The sequence below is a fragment of the Apodemus sylvaticus genome, chromosome 15, assembly GCF_947179515.1.
Source record: "Apodemus sylvaticus chromosome 15, mApoSyl1.1, whole genome shotgun sequence".
Classification (NCBI taxonomy): Eukaryota; Metazoa; Chordata; class Mammalia; order Rodentia; family Muridae; genus Apodemus; species Apodemus sylvaticus.
The window spans coordinates 84,336,237-84,352,748 of NC_067486.1; the positions used below are offsets into that span (position 1 = coordinate 84,336,237).

General features: G+C 41.2%; 1 protein-coding gene across 1 annotated transcript in view; it reads right to left on the reverse strand.

Annotated features, from left to right (window-relative positions):
• Positions 1-16,512, reverse strand: part of Mapk1 (mitogen-activated protein kinase 1) — a 61,289-nt gene that overhangs the window by 3,206 nt on the left and 41,571 nt on the right. Inside the window, exons 5-8 of the mRNA XM_052158279.1 lie at positions 15,191-15,305; positions 14,840-14,971; positions 7,523-7,632; positions 4,118-4,243 (exon numbers count right to left, since the gene is read on the reverse strand). Of these exons, the coding sequence (XP_052014239.1) occupies positions 4,127-4,243; positions 7,523-7,632; positions 14,840-14,971; positions 15,191-15,305 (474 nt within the window). The 3' untranslated portion in view covers positions 4,118-4,126. The remainder of the gene's footprint in view (positions 1-4,117; positions 4,244-7,522; positions 7,633-14,839; positions 14,972-15,190; positions 15,306-16,512) is intronic.

Sequence of the window (16,512 nt, forward strand, 5' to 3'; positions counted from 1 at the left end):
CTGAAAGGTGAGAGGCTGTAGCTGGTTCCCAGTGGTGGATGGTGGGAATGGAACACCCAGGTCAAGGACCTTATCTACTGTCTAGTCAGCTGCCATTGTGTGCAGCAGAACAGCCACCTGCCTTAGCTGCAGTCAACTGCAGTGTCACCAGAGGAAAATACAAGTCACATCTCTCCTCAATCTTATGAGTTATGTTTTTACTTGGGAGAGATTTTACTCCAAACCAAATTTACTCTCAGCATATTCAGGCCAACACAAAGCACTCACTGCACAGTAACAGGTAAACTTCACGAGAACTTATGCATTTTGTACTATCTTTGAGAAATAGAAGCATTGCTACATAAATCCTGTTGTGACCCGTGGTTTTGATAAAGAAATCTAGTCAAGTTGATGGTACTGGCTGACTTTGTGTGTCAACCTGACACAGGCTGGAGTTATCACAGAAAGGAGCTTCAGTTGGGGAAGTGTCTCCATGAGATCCAGCTGTGGGGCATTTTCTCAATTAGTGATCAAGAGGGGAGGGCCCCTTGTGGGTGGTGCCATCCCTGGGCTGGTGTTCTTGGGTTCTATAAGAGAGCAGGCTGAGAAAGCCAGGGAAGTGAGCCAGTAAGGAACATCCCTCCATGGCCTCTGCATCCGCTCCTGCTTCCTTACCTGCCTGAGTTCCAGTCCTGACTTCCTTTGGTGATGAACAGCAATGTGGAAGTGTAAACTGAATAAACCCTTTCCTCCCCAACTTGTTTCTTGGCCTTGGTGTTTGTGCTGGACTAGAAACCCTGACTAAGACATTGGTACAGTGACCAAGTGCTTCAAATGCCAAAAAGATTTCTCTAGAAATTTTATTGATTTGATATGCTGTTTGCACAAAGATCTAGTGCTGTTGCACCGATAGGAAACAAAGCACTTTCAGGCATATGGCTTTTACCTGCCACTCAAGAGTCAAAACTGGAGGCTGGGTGTTTGGTGGCCCATGCCTTTAATGTCAGCACTTGGGAGGCAGGTTGATCTTGTTAGTTTAAGGCCAGCCTGCTACAGAGCAAATCCCAGAACTACACAGAGAAACACTGTCTTGATAAACCAAGAACCAATCAAACAAGTCAAAGTCAAGGAGGGAAGGATGAGTACCATAGGTCCACTATGTACAAGGCTATAGGCTGGTAGGTTAATGAGGCCCTAAAATGCTTCTATCTTTCAGGAAAGCAAAGGGAGCTGAGGCTAATTTCTTACTAATTCATCTGCTTGACAAAACTCATAAACAGGAAGATGAAGAAGACCTATTCTATATAGAAATAGACCTATTTCTATATTCACAGCGGAGCACTCAGGAATGGGTCTGGATGAAGATGAGGTACTAACCACATAATACCCTTTACACAACCATTGGAAAACTCCGTAGGCAAAGTAGAACGAAGCACCCTGACCTCTTATGACTGCTCACTTAGGCTGCCGTACTGACAGCTGGCCCTGGCTAGCAGTGCTCTTGGAGGTATACTTTCCAGGTGAAGTCCTCCTCCTCCTAATGTCCTAGTGTCTCCCAGCACTCCCTCTCCTTGGTTTGGGGCTTGTCTGAGCCCCAAAAGCTAAGCTCAGGAACAAACAACACTCCCTGATGCTGTGGACACATTTCCAGATTTATGGCAAAGACGAGGCAGTATGAGCACATAATATCTTAGATCTAAATCCAGAAGCTGTCGGTCACTTTGGGTAAGAAGTACAATTCTAAGCAAAACTTTAGATTCTTCAGTCTTGGGCTGTGTAAGCCACAATTGTATGGGCTCTACTCAGAGGGCCTGTTATTAACAGCAAAACGAACCCCAACAAGACCTGTTAGTAAATGTTTCAGTGATGCCGCCCTCTGGATTAATTTATTTATGTACATGGGTGTTCTGCACTGTGTGTGCAGTGACTGTTGGGCCTGGGAGTGCAGGTGGGGCGCACTCCTGGGGCCAAGAATCAAACTCCCCTGGAAGGGATGCTGCGCAATCCCTGCAGCCCTCCCTGCATTTTCATTTTAAATGAATGAACATAAGCTAGTGTAGATGGAAATGTGCCCCTGAAGAGTATGGAATAAATGAAATGGGTCAATAGGTCCACGGAGGAAAAGATGGGTTGTCTGGAGAAAATGAGTGCAATCAAATGTTAAGGGCATCTAGTGGTGGGATGACAATACACTTTAAAATTCTTTCAGTTCTTCAGAATAGTTGATGATTATCATTAAAAGAACACTGATGAAAAAGCTAAGCTTTAAGCAGATGTGGAATAACTATGTCGCATCAGATTACTGGCTTCCTGTCAGCACAACCTTAGGACCACCTGGGCTGCTTGGCTGCAGTCCTCGGACATGCCTGTCTGTCAAAGGCTATGCATAGCCCCTTCCTTCCGTGCCACCTCTGTAAACTCCTTCTCTAACCCACTGCAGCTCTACCCGGGATGCTTCGCCTCAGTGCTTATTTACCTTCTAACACAAGTTCTATCCTCTCTTCTTTACGTTCATGAAGCCCAGCCACGTACATATAAACCCTGAGGGGTCAGTGTGGACTCCATGCCCTTCTGAGACAGCGAGAGTTGTGGGATAAGGTCAGTCCGGAGGATCTCCAGGACAAGCACTTGTACTATTTCATCAGGTGACACACACGGAGGACTCTAATACTGTGGATTACTTAATCTAATCTGTGGTTGTGCTTTATTCAAGAGTAGGTCAGAGGTGCTGATGTACTGTGAATCTACCCAAGAATAGTTGGCAAAGAAAGGACAGGAACTGCAGGATGGACAAAGTCGCCAATACATCCTATTAATTTTCAGGAGGGCTGTGTAGCTCCCACTAAAGGGTGGTGGGAGTGAGTAGGAAGGAACACAATTCCTGAAAGAGTAAGTAACCTTTTCAAAATTGTTTTAATTTTTTAAAAATAATTTTAAAATAATTAAATTAAAAAAGTTTAAATTTAAAATTAAAAAATGTATTTAATTAAATAAAAATTTAATTAAAATTTAAAAAATTAAAATAATTATTTTAATAAATAAGTTTTAATTTAGATGATTATGGAAAACAGTGCAGAAGAATCATAGGACGTTAGAGACTAGACTGCCACTCTGAACACACGGCTGTTTACCAGGTAGCTCCTCCTCTCCTTGGAAAGCAGTGGAACCAGCATCTAATGCTTTTAGCAAGCACAAGATTTCTTCTGTACTGCCCACCCCATTCTACTCCCAACTGAATCTTTAAAATCCTTTTGTTTGTTTTCGAGACAGGCCAATGGAATCTTTTAAAGATGAAACCATGACGTGAAGATCTAGTTCTTTCTGGTACTGTCCCCCCCCCCCCCCCCCCCCCCCGTGCCTCCTCTCTCTCCTTTCCTGGCTGTCTTCTGCACAGACTCCATGATTTCCCCTGCTGTACTCCCTGTCTTACTTCTCCCATCAGTGTTTGTCCTGAATGGCTTCTGTGCCTCAGTCACAATGTTTAGTGAATAAATTTCTACCCTTTCACATCTTTATTTTTAAATGTTTTTACTAGTATTTATTCATTATACATAACACTGGGTTTCACTGACATTTTCGTACATATAAAATGTATTCTGAGCATGTTCACCCGTTATCTTCTTACTCCCTTTCCCTTCTTCCATTAATTCCCTCTTCTTAAATCTTAGGAGTACAGTTCAGTGGTACAGCAGTTGCTTAGCATGCAAGGGGCCTTGGATTAAATCCCTAATACCACAACCAACCAACCAAAAAAAAAAAAAAACCAACCACACAGTCCCAAGGCCACAAAAGTTACACAACAGAATTTATCAACATTTAAAATGTCATATTAAGTAAAATAAAAGTTTTTGGGAATAAATGCCTCAAAGCTAATCCTTCCCATGAGTTATTTCCTTACATAGAACCCCACTCCCACAATGCACAAAAATGTCACAGTGTCTAAGCACTGCCACTTATCCATGGCCTAATCTGTAAAAACTGAAGTCTAATGTCCTCATTTCAACCATGAAGCAATTAGAATGGATGCTCTGTCAACTGAGGGGGACAAACTTCATTCTTTTTTCCTCCTAGATATGTTTGAACATAAACCATCTCTCCCTTGCTAAGGGGTTAACTGTATAGTTAAAGTTCTAAATACCTGATCAATTTAAGATCTGTATCCTGGCTGGAATCTAGCAGTCTCTTCAAAAATGAGTTCTTTGAGCTTCTCCTTAGGTAAGTCGTCCAACTCCATGTCAAACTTGAATGGCGCTTCAGCAATGGGCTTCAAGACAAAAGGAGAGTTTACCAGTCACCAGTTGTCATGGTCAAGGGGGTAATTTATTCATTTATAACACAACTCTGGCTTATAATTTGAAATTCACACAATAAGACCAATGTTTTACAAACCCTGAAGGCCCCAGGGTTTGGGACACAGTTTACTAGGCATGTGTGCTCTATATGGGCTCTGGGCAATATCTCAAGTACAACACAGAAACAAAAACCAAGTGTACATAATTCACTAGAGTATTCCACTGAACTTATATGTTTTAAAGGTACCAAATATCTCAATAACAGAAGTAGGAAGTAGTTCATATAATCAAAACACAAAACTAGCGAGGCCTGGTGGCTACTTATAATCCCTCGCTACTAGGAAGGCTGAGGCCAAGGACTGTTAAATGTGATGTCAGCCTAGGTAACTTAGTGAGACTGTTGTCCAAAAGTTGGAAAGGTAACCTCAGTGTAGAATAATTAGTTGGCATATCTGAGACCTGGATTCAATGTCTACTACCACAAAACAAAAAATGTTAAACTAAGATAAGTACATTTGAATTATATACATTAACAGTGAAGAAATATTATGCTGATATAGTTATTGGAGGAAACATCATAGAGCTATTAAAAATGAATAGCTGGAGAGATGGCTTAGTGGGTAAGAGCACCGACTGCCCTTCTGGGTCCTGAGTGAGTTCAAATCCCAGCAACCACATGGTGGCTCAAACCATCTGTAATGAGATCGGATGCCCCCTTCTGGGGTGTCTGAAGACAACTATAGTGTACTTACATATAATAAATAAATAAATCTAAAAAAAAAAAGATATGTTAAAAAAATGAAGCTGCAAGGAATAATATATATTTAGAAAATATAAAATATGGAAGGAAATTTTTCTTCAACCTAAAGTATTTCTGAAATAGCTTTATTTTGTGTATAGTGCAGTTTGGTTTTGACATCTACAATTCTTCTGCTTCAACCTCCTGATTACTCTGATTACAGGTGCTGTCTGTCTGAGTCAGAGACTCCCGTATCCCACCCCCATGTATCTTTGTAGTTCCAGAGCACTAGGGTCACAGCATGCATGATCACCATGCTGCCTTATGCATTTCTAGGGACTGAGCCACAACCGCATGCACAAAGCCAAGCACAAGGCTGACTGAACCTTACCCTAGCACCAGTTTTTAGACCTTTTTTTTTTTTGGTTTCTTAGATTTGTTTTTTTGGAGACAGGGTCTCTCTGTATAGCCCTGGCTGTCCTGGAACTCACTCTGTTGATCAGGATGGCCCGGAACTAAGAAATCTGCCTGCCTCTGCCTCCCAGAGTGCTGGGACTATACAGGTGTGCGCCACCACCACCTGGCCTGAGACACACATTGAACCTAGGGTTTACTGACTCAGCTAGACTTATTCTGACCTAATGACCTATTTATTTAAAGATTTATTTCATGTATGGTGAGTACACTGTCACTGTCTTCAGACACACCAGAAGGCAGCATTGATGTCTATTACAGATGGTTGTGAGCCATCATGTGGTTGCTGGGAATTGAACCCAGGCCCTCTGGAAGTTAAAAGCAGTCAGTTCTCTTAACTGCTGAACTATCTCTCCAGGCCTATTTTGACTTCTTAAAAAAAGCATGTTTTCTAACTAATACCTCTGTGTATATGTATGTGGGAGCATCTATGCCAAAGTACTGAAACAGGGAGAACAGAGGGCAGCTGCGGAAGCCACTCTCATCCCACCTCACGGTCTGGGAAGTGAGCCAGTTCTCAGGTTTCATAAGTGCGTTTACCCACTGAGCCATCTTGCCAGCCCCTACAACTCAAATGTTACAGGCCTAAGGTGTACAATGATTCCAGTTGTCAATCAGTATATGCCTAGACCTCCAGATCTCATGTAGTACTTAATCCTCATACAGAGACTCAAACACTGCACTATATTTGGTCTTGTGAAAAGAATTCCTATCTGCAAGAGAACAACTGTCCTTCAAGGACATCGAGTGTACAGGACTGTAAAGTACACTATGCATAGCATATACTGCCTCAGTTTCCTGAGCATAACAGCAGAACCTCACAAAATAAATACCCAGTGTACTCTGAGAAGTCTTTGAGTTCCCACCCATGAACTTTCTATTTCCCATGAAATTTTTATTTCATCAACTACATTGTAATAAGTATTTTGCAAGCTCTCTTAAGTGCTTGAGGGGTAGTCTTGGATGTGGAAGGAATATCAGTTTAAAAAAAAACAAACTTCCTCTTGATTTCTACATTCTTTCATTTTATCAGCTCTTAGCTTTTGCATCTAAATCTGAATACACTCTACTTGCTTCTTCTAAGAACAGGTTTCATTTTCTATTCGCAGAAGTCCCCAAAAGAGAAACCCAATATTTTAATTCACTTTGCATTTTCCTTTGTTATCCTTGATGGAATAAAGCTTAATACAGAGTCTGCAGAGGACCAGAGATGCACTGGGCTTCTCTGGAGAAAACACGGTGTGAGGTTATGTGCAAACCAGTCTGAGCAGCCATCACACCGACTTCTGATGTAATACCTACCTCATCAAGTCTTACTACCAGCTCTTCTGCCTGCCCTGTCTCCAGGGAATGGCTCACATGAAGTCACAATGAGCCACTGGCTGCCTACTTCCTCACTCTCACTTCCTCAAGGCAGTACAGAGTTCACGTGGCTTTTTCTGCCATAGACCACTGCAATTTCTAGCTGTGGCAGTATAAAAAAAAATTGAGTTCTACTGACTCATACTTTAATACTTGGTTCCCAATTGGTGAATTGTTTGGGAATATTAGAAAGTGTGGCCTTGTTGGAGGAGCTGTGACCCAGGGAGGCCTTTGAGGCTGCAGGAGACATCGTCATGTTGAGCTCTCAGCTACTTTAGTGCCAGGCTCTGCCTATCTGCTTCCATGCCCCTACCATGAGCTCATGGACTCTAATCCTCTGAAGTTAAACACTTTTGTTTTTAAGTTGCCCTGGCCATAGTATTTTAAGGCCCTGGCTCTCCCTTTCGCTGACTCGCGGTGGTGCAGTTATCTTCCCTTGTACATGCACTGCTGCACCTAACCTAGAGTAACTCTTCTGAGGCAAATACCAAGGGCCTATAGTAGGAATTCCAAGCTGAGTTTGACAGTGCTCACCCTCAATCTGACGATAAGGAGGACAAGGGGGAGGAGGAGGGCATGCTATACTGTTCCTTAGGAAAATCTTGACAAGGACATGCCTAGGACTTCTGCTGACTACAGAACATTCCTGAAACAACACAGGAACACACGCTCTTACCTCATCACTTGGGTCATAATACTGCTCCAGGTATGGGTGGGCCAGAGCCTGTTCAACTTCAATCCTCTTGTGAGGGTTAAATGTCAACATTTTATCCAGTAAATCCAGAGCTACAAAGACAAAGGATTTTGCAGTTGTAAGAAGCAGGATTTGTTAGCAAATGTTTCCTATTTTCTATTGAGCTGGCCCTCAAGACAGTAGGGCACCACTATATGTCTCTCTTTAAAAACTATATATGGATGAGGCTGGAGAGATGGCTCAGTGGTTAAAAGAACTGAGTGGTCATCTAGAGGACCCAGGTTCAATTCCCAGCACCCACATGGCAGCTCATGATAGCTTGTAAGTCCACTTCTAGGGGATCTGGCATCCTCACACAGATATACACGCAGGCAAGACACCAAATGCACATAAAAATAAATCTTTTTTTTTTTTAAAAAAAAAGATTTATTATTATATCTAAGTACACTGTAGCTGTCTTCAGACACACCAGAAGAGGGAGTCAGATCTCATTACGGATGGTTGTGAGCCACCATGTGGTTGCTGGGATTTGAACTCAGAACCTTCAGAAGAGTAGTCAGTGCTCTTAACCGCTGAGCCATCTCTCCAGCCCCCATAAAAATAAATCTTAAAACACCAAACCAAAAACAACACAAACACACACACACACCTTCTCAGCCTTACTTGCAAATCTTTTGGAAATGTGTGGACAAAAGCACCGCCAACATAGCAATCACAGATGCCAATGCTCAGAAAAGGGGAACGAACAGCCAAGAAAAAGTGCAGACTGGGGCCCAAACCCAGCTTTACCTACTAAACTGTGACATTTCCTATATCACTCAGCTTTGTAGGTATCAAACATACAGAGCTGGGGGTATGGCTCAGTAAAGTGCTTGTTGTACGCCCATAGACCTGAGTTTGGAGAACCATTATCTATACTGAAAAAAACAGGCTCAACAGGAGATTATGAGTTCAAGGAGGCAGAAACAGACATCCCAAAGACTGGCTAGTCTCTCATATTAGCTGTATTGGTAAGCTGCAGGTCCAAGGAGACAGAGAGTGATTCAGGAAGATAACCAACATGGATCTTTGGCCTCTAGAAGCATATAATATAAGGGCACCCACACGGCCATGTACACATATATTCATATGCCATACGCACATAGCCAAAGAAAGTAGAAAAAAAAGCCACTGAAGACATCTGATGACACATTCCATACAGATATGCATGCATATGCCTGGTCCATGCACGCACACCCTTGGAACAAAGTGTTTGTCTTAGGTTCACTCCAAAGTTGTTTTGCATCCTCAAAAATATATTTTGACCAATCTCCTCCAAACGCCTCTTTTCTCCTCTAATGACATGCATGTGTGGACTATCCACTGTAGCATGACCAACTTACCAGGGACTGCACCTCTGAAGAAAACTGGCTCTCTCTTGGCAGCTGTCAACTGCCTTACAATGTAGCTCTTCATCTAGGAGCCTTGAGAGCCCTGAATTATCCATTCTGGAGTACTGACAAACTATGTCACCAGAGGCAGGCTCTTGAGTGCTTAAAGACTTTTTACCATTTCAAGTTCAGTCTCTCTGTTCCCTGCTCATAGTCTGAGATGTGAGTCTTCATTTTCCTGTTTCTGAGGTACTGCCTACTGCTAAAATTCCCTGCTTAGATGGACTCTGTGTAGGACCGTGTGTGTGTGTGTGTGTGTGTGTGTGTGTGTGTGTGTGTGTATGAATGAGAAGTGGCTTAGGAAGGAAGAAAAGAAACATGGGGACATACCAACCAAAAAGGAAACCACCATTTTAAATGATCATTTTGTCTGTACACACACACACACACACACACACACACACACACACACACACACACACACACGACTTCCATATTTATAGAAAACTTAATTTATTTTTTTAGATCCTGGCTGATCTAGGTACTGCTTTTGGACATGATAGATTATAACAACATAAAATTAACTAATACAAGATCTTTTCTTCAAATTAAATCCTAACAGAAGCCTCAATGCACGGAACAGACAAGACACCCTGTCTCACTTTCAGAATCTCAAGCAGTACTGAAAAATTCAAGGCTTAAGTCTAAAAACTTATCCCAAGTCTGGAACTTATAGCCAGTAAAGAATGCAGCTTTTTAGGCAATATGACACTAAAACAAGGCCAAACTCCAAACACGGACAATCTATTTAATAAAGAGCCTCTTCTTTTTTGTTTTTTTCGAGACAGGGTTTCTCTGTATAGCCCTGGCTGTCCTGAAACTCACTCTGTAGACCAGGCTGACCTTGAACTCAGAAATCCACCTGCCTCTGCCTCCCAGAGTGCTGGGATTACAGGCGTGCGCCACCTCCGCCCGGGCTAAAGAGCTTCTTCTTACAGTGATTGTTAGTTATCTGCAGATAGCCAACATCAACCGCACCCATCTACAAATTGGTACATGCCCCAAAGGACAGTACACATAGTCAAGAACTCAGGCACTCTCAATCAAAGCTAGTTACACTGAATACTCACTACACTGGCAGTGTACGCTGGGCAGTGGTGGCACATGCCTTTGATCCCAGCACTTGGGAGGCAGAGTCAGACAGATCTCTGAGTTTACAGAGCAAATTCCAGGACAGCAAGGGCTACATAAAGGAGCCCCATCTTGAAAAACCAAAAACCAATCAACAACAACAATGAGCTATCCTGTTGTCTGGAGTGGGGTGAGACCTACCTTACTCCTGGCTCCTCACCTCTAAGTGCCTACAATTCTTTCCCAAGGATTTCCTTGAGAAATCTTTAAAGTCATTTGGGTTGGATGTGATGGCACTTGGCTACAAACCCAGCATCTGGAGGCTGAGGCAGTAAGGAGTATTGTGAGTTTGAATTGGTCTGGTCTATATAGACAAGCTTTCTCAAAAAAACAAGAGCATAATAAAATTAAATCATCTGCCCAGGTAAGACATCAATTATGCTGCAAAAATACTCGGGAGACTATAACCCAATTCTTCTAACAGTGTTAATTATAAGCCTGTGGGATATTTCTAGTCAGTTCAAACTTGTTGGCTTTCAGAAAGGCTCTTCAAGACAGACAATTTACAGCTAAAGCATTTCTAAGATACATCTATTGGTTTCTTCCAGTTAAAGTCTAATAGGTCCTTATACAACCAAGTGAACATTTCAAAATATAATACCTTCCCTACTTTAAAAATACCTAACTCAGGTCCCTTTACCATACACACTGTTTCTCCATTATTCACAGCTACCAAAGGACAAAAGGAGAGAAATAGGAAATCAGCTGGCAAGTGCTGATACCACAAGCACAAAGGCCTACTCCCTACACCAGAGATCTGTGGCTACTGCTCAGCTGAATTGTGGCCATTTGTGTGTATGCTTTCCCAGTTTATTTCCCGTAAAAGACTGGATATCCCAAGGAAGCTGAATTTATATCTGACTAGGACTGTGGATACCTTTTCAAAATCCCAAATCTTCTAGTACTTTAAAAGGTTATATATACATAGCTGGCCAATTCCCAGTCTTTTGCCCCATCTACCCTTGCCCTAGCCAGATCCTGGGCATACCAACTGGTTGCCATACTTCTTCAGTCCCCCTCACCTGTCCAGTTAAATTCTCATTTTAGATCAGTGCTGCAGCTTCAACTTGAGTTTATGAACAGGGCCAAAGAAAACAAATCTAATTCTATAAACTGCGAAAGTAATAGTGCTCTTCACACTTTCAGATCTCAGAACCCCTTCAATAACCTTAAATTTTACTGAAGATAGGCTGCTTGGAAAGCTGATACAGAAGAATCAAGTTCAAAGACAACAAGACTGCCTCAAAACCACCACTACGGATCTATTTTGAAAGGCAGCTACTTCAGATCACAGCTCCAGTAAATGCCGGTACTTTTCTTCAAGAACACTTTAGATGTCTCATTTTGTTACACAGAATGTCAAAAATACTTGTACTAAGCCTGGGATAAGTCTTGCTATTTTGTCAAAAGCACCCTTGCCTACTCCTGGCAACATTTCCAAGTGTGGCCTTATGGCAATGGCAGGAGCCCCAGGGCTGGGGCTGGGGCTGGGGCTGGGGCCACACAAACTTAAAGAGTTTCTCTGCACAGCCCTGGCTATCCTCAAAATCAGAGCTCCACCCGCCTCTACCTCAAGTGCACTGCCACCAACCAGTCAGACTGTTATCTTAGTGATGGTGGTCATAATCACCTGTGCTTTAACACCATGAAAAGTGCCTCGTCCAGTCATTTCTGCCTCCACTTTCCATGTCAAAACGTTCCCTCCCACTTGCTGTTTCAGTCCCAGCCCCCCAGTGTGGTGTGAGTGAGGGTATACACATCTGTGTACTACAGTTGACACTAGCACTGGTGTACAACCTTGGGTGTCAGTTTTCTCTCTTAGACCTGTTTAAAAGACAGGGTCTTTTGTTCATCTCTATATACATCAGGTTAGCTGACCAACCAATTTCTGAGGAATTCTCCTGTCTCCACCTCCAAAGTTCAATCACAGGAAGTGGGAGCTACAGCTTTCCTGCGCTGTGACTGGTTTACATGGTTGGAGAAATCAGAATTGAGGTCCTTTACTTTAACCAAGTACTTTACTGAGAGATCACACCAGACCTCAATTATTTTTTAAAGGGAAAAAAATAATTTTAATATGTATGCTTGCTTCCATGTATGTTTGTGTACTTGCTGAGGTCATAGGAGACACCACCAGGCTCCCAGGGACGGAACCGAGGTGCTCTGTGGAGTGCTAAGTGGGCTGAGCCATCTCTCCAGCCCTTCAAGTACTCTTATATAGTCATCAACACTCCCTAACTAGAGAACCAAGCCGCACTTCTCAGCCTCTCTCTCGAGGCACTTTACTGCTGCATATATGGATCATTCTCCATTCTCATTATGTTTTTCTTTGTTAAATAATTAACTGCTTTATTGATGAAATATTTGTAGCTTACATCATGAACTTTGTAAAAAAAAAATTTTTATGTTTATGAGTGTACCCCTGCATGCCAGAAAAGGAGATCATATACTATAGGTGGTTTTGAGCCACTGTGTGGTTGCTGGGAACTGAACTCAGGACCTCTCAAAGAGCAAGAAGTACTTGAAACTGCAGAGTCATCTCTCTAGCCTAACAGTAAGTATCACTAAAAAATGTATTTAATCACTGATTTTTTTGGAATTCATTTTCATGTATGAGGAATAATTTACACTAAATTTATTCCAAATAAAGATTCAACTGCCATCTGCTGCAACCATCTCTCCTTCTTCCTCACTGAAGTCATCTTGGAGAAAATTCTAAGCTAAGACTGTTTTGGAAAAAAAAGCAAAAAACAAAAACAAAAAATAACTGCCGGTATTACTGGCTAAAAATTCAGCATTAAAAAAAAAAAAAAAAAAAAGCAAAAAACAAACAAACAAAAAGCTGGGCAGTGGTGGCGTACACCTTTAGTCCCAGCACTTGAGAGGGAGAGGCAGGTGGATTTCTGAGTTCAAGGCCAGCCTGGTCTACAGAGTGAGTTCCAAAGACAGCCAGGACTATACAGAGAAACCCTGTCTCAAAAAAAAAAAAAAGAAAAAAAATGGCATTAAAAAACTTTGAACAAATATGTAAAAAATACTAAATTTAACCCCCTCTATCCCAGACAGGGTTTCTCAATGTAGCCTGGCTGTAAACCAGGCTAAGTCAGACTCAGAAAGCCAGCCACCTGCCTCTGATTCTGAGTGCTGGGATCAATGGCATCTGGTACCATGACAAGTACAATTTCATTTTTAATTAAAGCTAAATAAATTAAACACTACACCCAGCCCCAAGGTTGGCAGACTCAAAAGTAAGAACCCAGAATTGTTGGAACAAAGATCCAAGACAAAACTGCCCAACTTTCCTCCAAAGACACTCAACCCATGTATGTTATGGTCTGTTTCCCACAGCCTTAGTTAGCCAAACAATAGGTTAAAGTTTGGATGCCTGCTATTCTAATAAAATGGGTTTCTTTAAAACGGGGAAGAGGTGGAAAAAGGATAGTAATTACAAACTGTTTGGGATTTATTATCTGTAAAGATAAGTACCTTTTCTTATATTTAACAATTCCTTTATCTATAATTATCATTATTTATACTTAAAATCTCCACTATTTCAGCTAGAAAAGAGAAATCTCTAGTTCCCTGATGCCACCCACTTACTTTAGGTCATTTTCATATAAACCAGGGCTACTAGTTCCCTGAAAGCAGGTTCTTGTTGTTGATTTTATGTTCAGGGTTGTAGCAGCAAGGATGGTACTAGAACAAACTATCAGATCTTTTTGTTAAATAAACAAATTCTGAGAATAAATATACCACAAATCTTTGCAGTCGTTCCTATTAATGAGAAGACTGTATTTCTGTTTTCTGTTTCTTGTAGCAGCTGATAGAATACTTTTAGTCCGTTGAGTGTGACAGATTGTGGTTGGACCCAGTCTCTAACAAAGTCTTGCAGCGTCTGATGCCTTCTTCTGTAATGTTCCTGGCACCCAAGTCTAGTCTAGTCTATCGCAGATGAGAAAGAAGTGTAAGAAAGAGTACCAACAGTGAGCTACAGTGAGGCCACCTTCGACCACTCCACCGGGGGCAGCCAGAAACCTTGCTGCCTAGCAGAACCAGCCAGATAGACTTATGAACAAATACTTGGTTGTTAGTCCAAGTCCTACATTTTGAAGTGGCCTGTTCAGCAGTTAAAAACAGTAAATACAACTCGTGTGTGCTTTCATGTCCATTAGGAGGCTAGATGAAGATGCTTGTAAGCAATCCCATAAGAGAGCACCAGGTGCATTATTTAATAGCTTCTAATACGGAGAGAACTTCAAAATATAGAAATGAGAGTTTTAGTCATGGGATCTTAGAATCTTGACCGTTTTATAAATGAGAGAACTGAGGCCTAGAGAGATGGTAAGTAGTGTTTGAAGGTAGTGTCTCGGCTGTAGACGAAATAAACCCAGGAAACCTGGCTGCGGAAGCACTCTGGCTCTGTCTGAACGTCTTAACTTTCCCAAGTGCTGCCACCTCCTGGTTTTTTGTTGTTTGTTATTAGACAGTTTCCCAGCTTTCCTCAGACTTTTCACACAGCTCAAACTGGGCAAAACAATCTATCAGGTTCTTTGCAAGAGAGGTCTACAATCTTACCCAATGAACCATCTTTCCAGTATAGCACACTTTAAATAAAGCATTACCCAATAGTTACAAGGTAACTTGCTCAGTTTTCAAGTTGGAGCTTAATAATTTAGCCAATAAAATAAGTAAACTTAAAGCTAAGTTTAAGAAAAGACATCAGTAAAGTAAGTCTTACCTTTGGAGTCAGCATTTGGGAACAACCTGTTCCATGGCACCTTATTTTTGTGCGGAAGAGAAAGCAAATAGTTTCTAGCTTTTAAATTTATTATACAATTCAGATCTTCCTGTGATGGAGATCCAAGAATACCTATCAGACAAAAATATAGCTGTTAATTGTCAAGATAAGGATAAATTACTACACATATTATCTATGGGACAAAAGAGATTCTGTATTTAATTTGCACTACAAGTTTTTACAAAAGATCTTCAATATTTTTAAAGCAGAGAACATGAAAACGAAATCAACCAACCATGTCAGTCAGTCTGATGTGACTAATGTAAATTGAAATCATGTTCAAGAGCTTACCCAGGATGTGATTCAGTTGGTCAAGGTAATGCTTTCCTGGGAAGATAGGCCTGTTGGATAGCATCTCTGCCAGGATGCAGCCCACAGACCAAATATCAATGGACTTGGTATAACCCTGTGACAAAATGGGGGAAAAGACAGAGTAACAGAATATAGTGTCCATAACATGACGAGATCTCTCTATGTAACAGTGTGCGGCAGATGAAAGTTTGAGCATCTTCTTTGAGACAATCTTTTGGAAACATAGGGAGGGACACAGAACTAAAAACAACAAACTGGCTTTCTTAAGAGATGCCATCAGGTGGTGGTGGCACACACCTTTAATCTCAGTACTCGGGAGGCAGAGGCAGGAGGAGCTGTCCTGGTTTGCCGATAAACTGTATTGAGGAACTGTTGTCTGAAACAAATTCTTTTCCTCCCCAACTTGCTTTTGGTCATGATGCTTTATCACAGCAACAGAAATCCAATCTAGACATCTTGAATCACTATAATCACTTTACACTCACATCTTGGAATTATTAAATTAGAACTTCTGAAGTATGCCTCAGTCCATCCTCACTGTTAGAGATTTAGAATTATTATAAACTAGAGGTAGAAAAAGCACAAGTGCTCATTGTTTATGTTATTTAACTAATTTTTATAAGGTTGGGAATCAACTTACATGGACAGCATTATATTCCTGGAACAACTTTATCCATTTTGTAAATTAAAAAAAAAAAAAAAAATCAGGCTGACCGTTCTTCCTCCCCACCATAGGTGATAGCTCTAACATCCATCTTTTCTATTTATTCCTTAGATTTATACTTTCTTTTTAAAGGAGGTCTATTTAAAGTCACATAATTAAGTTTATTTCAATGTAACAATAGTTCAAGATGCTTCTATAGGGAACACAAGCTAAATTTTGTGGAAAATGTTAGATATAATAATAAATGGAAAGAGAAATATAATCATCAAGAGAAAAAAGCCAACCACTAAAAGTTAAGAGTGAATTGATTTTAGAAAATCAAAGAACCAGTGATTGGACCTACAGTAATGATAAATCTGGTAGAATTTTAAGTAAATGTTTCTAAATCTCTCGTTATCTAAAGTACCTGTTGCTCTGAGTCAAAGCTAAATAAAGAGATCAATGAGAACCCCCAAAATAACATACAATACCCAGTAATCAGAATCAGGCCTCAGGGAGAAGGGCCTGTTCTAGGACAGGAATGTATACAACAGTTTGGGACAGCTGATGCTAGAGAACAGCAGGAAGCTGTCCAAGGCTGTTGGGGAGCAGTCCGAATTCTAGAAAGAGTGGATTATAACTCAAGAGAATAAATAAT